At 61.4% G+C, this 2,173-nt stretch overlaps 2 protein-coding genes across 2 annotated transcripts in view; one reads left to right on the top strand and one right to left on the bottom strand.

The window, feature by feature from the left end:
- Positions 1 to 409, bottom strand: part of PMPCA (peptidase (mitochondrial processing) alpha) — a 10,968-nt gene extending 10,559 nt beyond the window's left edge. The window contains exon 1 of the mRNA XM_010838763.1: positions 337 to 409. Coding sequence (XP_010837065.1) covers positions 337 to 409 — 73 coding nt within the window. The remainder of the gene's footprint in view (positions 1 to 336) is intronic.
- Positions 410 to 517: 108 nt separating this feature from the next.
- Positions 518 to 2,173, top strand: part of SDCCAG3 (serologically defined colon cancer antigen 3) — a gene marked incomplete at its 5' end in the record, with an annotated part of 5,220 nt that continues 3,564 nt past the window's right edge. Inside the window, 3 exons of the mRNA XM_010838753.1 lie at positions 518 to 602; positions 1,262 to 1,374; positions 1,573 to 1,980. Of these exons, the coding sequence (XP_010837055.1) occupies positions 518 to 602; positions 1,262 to 1,374; positions 1,573 to 1,980 (606 nt within the window). The remainder of the gene's footprint in view (positions 603 to 1,261; positions 1,375 to 1,572; positions 1,981 to 2,173) is intronic.

Genomic DNA, 2,173 nt, shown 5'->3' with positions numbered 1-2,173 from the left:
CCCCCGCCCCCGCCCCCGCCCCGCCAGACAGTTCCGGTAGACCGCAGTAAATGTTGGCTTAGAGGTAGGCCCAGGGTGAGCACAGAAAACCCTGTCTTTCTTCGAGGTGGGAAGGATAAGGGAGCCTTCAGCAGACCAGGCTTCCCATTCCTTGGTCCCCTGCAGCTAGGCGGAGGCCAGCTTTAGTTCCTCCTAATTCTCCCCAGGCGGCTAACACTGCTTGGCCTTCAGGGTATTCGGGGGCGTTTAGGTGGTTCTGTCGGGGTCTGAGAGCCATTGACCACCCTTGTGGGCGTTCAGGGGGTACCACAAGATCTGCCCCACTGGGCGTCAAACCTATTGGGAGGTATTTCAGAATCACAGATGCCAAGGCCATGGCAGCAGCCCATGTCCAGAGGCAGGAGCCCATGGGCGTGAGCTTTAAACGTCCTCCAGGCTGTGAGAAACCGCTGCACTAGAGACCCCCTGTCAGAGAAAGCTGGGGTCACAGAGCACTCGTGTGGTCACAGTGGGGTGATGGTGTCTCTCTGCAGATTTTGGCTATGGAAAGGGGAAGTGTGCTAAGCAAGGTGCACCAGGCGCTCAGAACACACACTTTGGAGGTAGAGTAGTTCGGTAATCCTTTGTTTTTCTCTCCATCCGTGTCTCCACGTGCCAGGCACATGCCCAGGGGTGGGGCTGTAGATCTTACAGCGTATAACTAGTATACCTGGAGCCCGGAAAAGCCAGTGGGAGTAGAGCCCCACAGATCTGATCTTCACCGTCAGGTGGAGGGAAGGAGGGCGCAGGGCAGGAGGGAAGTCACGCCTGAGGGGTCTGAAGAGACGGGGGTGGAGCTGAAGTCACAGGAGCCAACTTCACACAGGACTGGCAACTGGGCTGGGCGTCATCGGTGGGCTGAAAGGGCTGCGGTGTGGCTGCCTGGGTCCCCAGGGAGTGGAGAGAGAAGGGAAAGCTGAGGTGAGGCGGGAAGAGGCTGTTCCTGAAGCCTCTGGCTGGGAGGCGGGCCACAGGCGCCTCCGCGCTCCCCACGTGGAGCCCGACGGCAACAAGGCACAGGGGGCGCGGGGCGGGGCGGGAACCAGGCTCTCGGACGCCCCAGTCGCCCGTCCTGTCAGGCAGCTGGTCATCTCCCGGTGACGGAAAGGACATGAGCATTCCCAGTGTAGGTGGGGTCGCGTTCAGGCGAGGGCAGGGAATAGGAGCTCCCTCTGAGGGCCTTCGAGAGGCTTTCTCCTGTGTGACACTTGGTGTCTTTCAGATGATAAACTTGGAGATCTGGAAGCGGCAAACCCGTTCTCCTTTAAAGAGTTTTTGAAGACCAAGAACCTGAGCCTGTCGAAAGAGGACACCGACAGCAGAGTTTACTCACAGGTATGCCTGAGGCCGCGTTCGCAGCGACCCTGGAAGCCCTCCGGACGTCTCTCCTGAGGCGCGCGGGACAAGGGACGAAGCGGGGCAGTGAGGAGTTCAGGCCCACCAGGCTCCTCTCTCTCTGTGCCAGCAGCAGACGTCTGGGAGGGACGGCCTGCAACGGCCCCAGTCTAAGCATCACTTCCCCGCCTTCTGTAGGAAGCCACGAGGCACTCGCTGGGACTCGACCGCACCTCCCCAGCTTCCCAGACTGTGGGCTATGGCCTGGAATATCAGCAGCCATTTTTTGAAGACCCAACGGGGGCTGGCGACCTCCTGGACGAGGATGAGGACGAGGAGGATGGGTGGAACGGGGCCTACCTGCCGTCCGCCATGGAGCAGACGCACTCCTCCAGGGTGGCCGCCAGCACGTCGCCCTGCAGCACGTACGTCTCCTTTTTCTCCAACCCGTCGGAGCTGGTGGGGCCCGAGTCTCTGCCCCCATGGACGCTGAGCGACTCCGACTCTCGCATCTCCCCGACGGGGAGCCCCAGCGCTGACTTCACAGCCCACGGAGAGAGTCTGGGGGACAGGCACCTTCGGACACTGCAGATAAGTTACGAAGCAGTAAGTGAGGTGGGGGTTGCGTCGGCGCCCCTCCCTGGTCACTGCTCGTGCCTGAGCAGCATTCTTGGAGGATGCCGGAGCCCCCAGCGTCCTCCATGGCCTGGGGTTTGGGCTCCAAGCACGAAAGGCTGTGGTGTCGCAGCTGCGGCAGCATCCCCGTGCTGACCGTGTCCGCGGCCGGAAAAACCCAAGG

This window comes from Bison bison, unplaced genomic scaffold (assembly GCF_000754665.1).
Source record: "Bison bison bison isolate TAMUID 2011002044 unplaced genomic scaffold, Bison_UMD1.0 scf7180017846162, whole genome shotgun sequence".
In the NCBI taxonomy this organism is placed as follows: domain Eukaryota; kingdom Metazoa; phylum Chordata; class Mammalia; order Artiodactyla; family Bovidae; genus Bison; species Bison bison.
The sequence above is the reverse complement of the archived record's forward strand: the minus strand, read 5'-3'. Positions and strand labels throughout refer to the sequence as shown.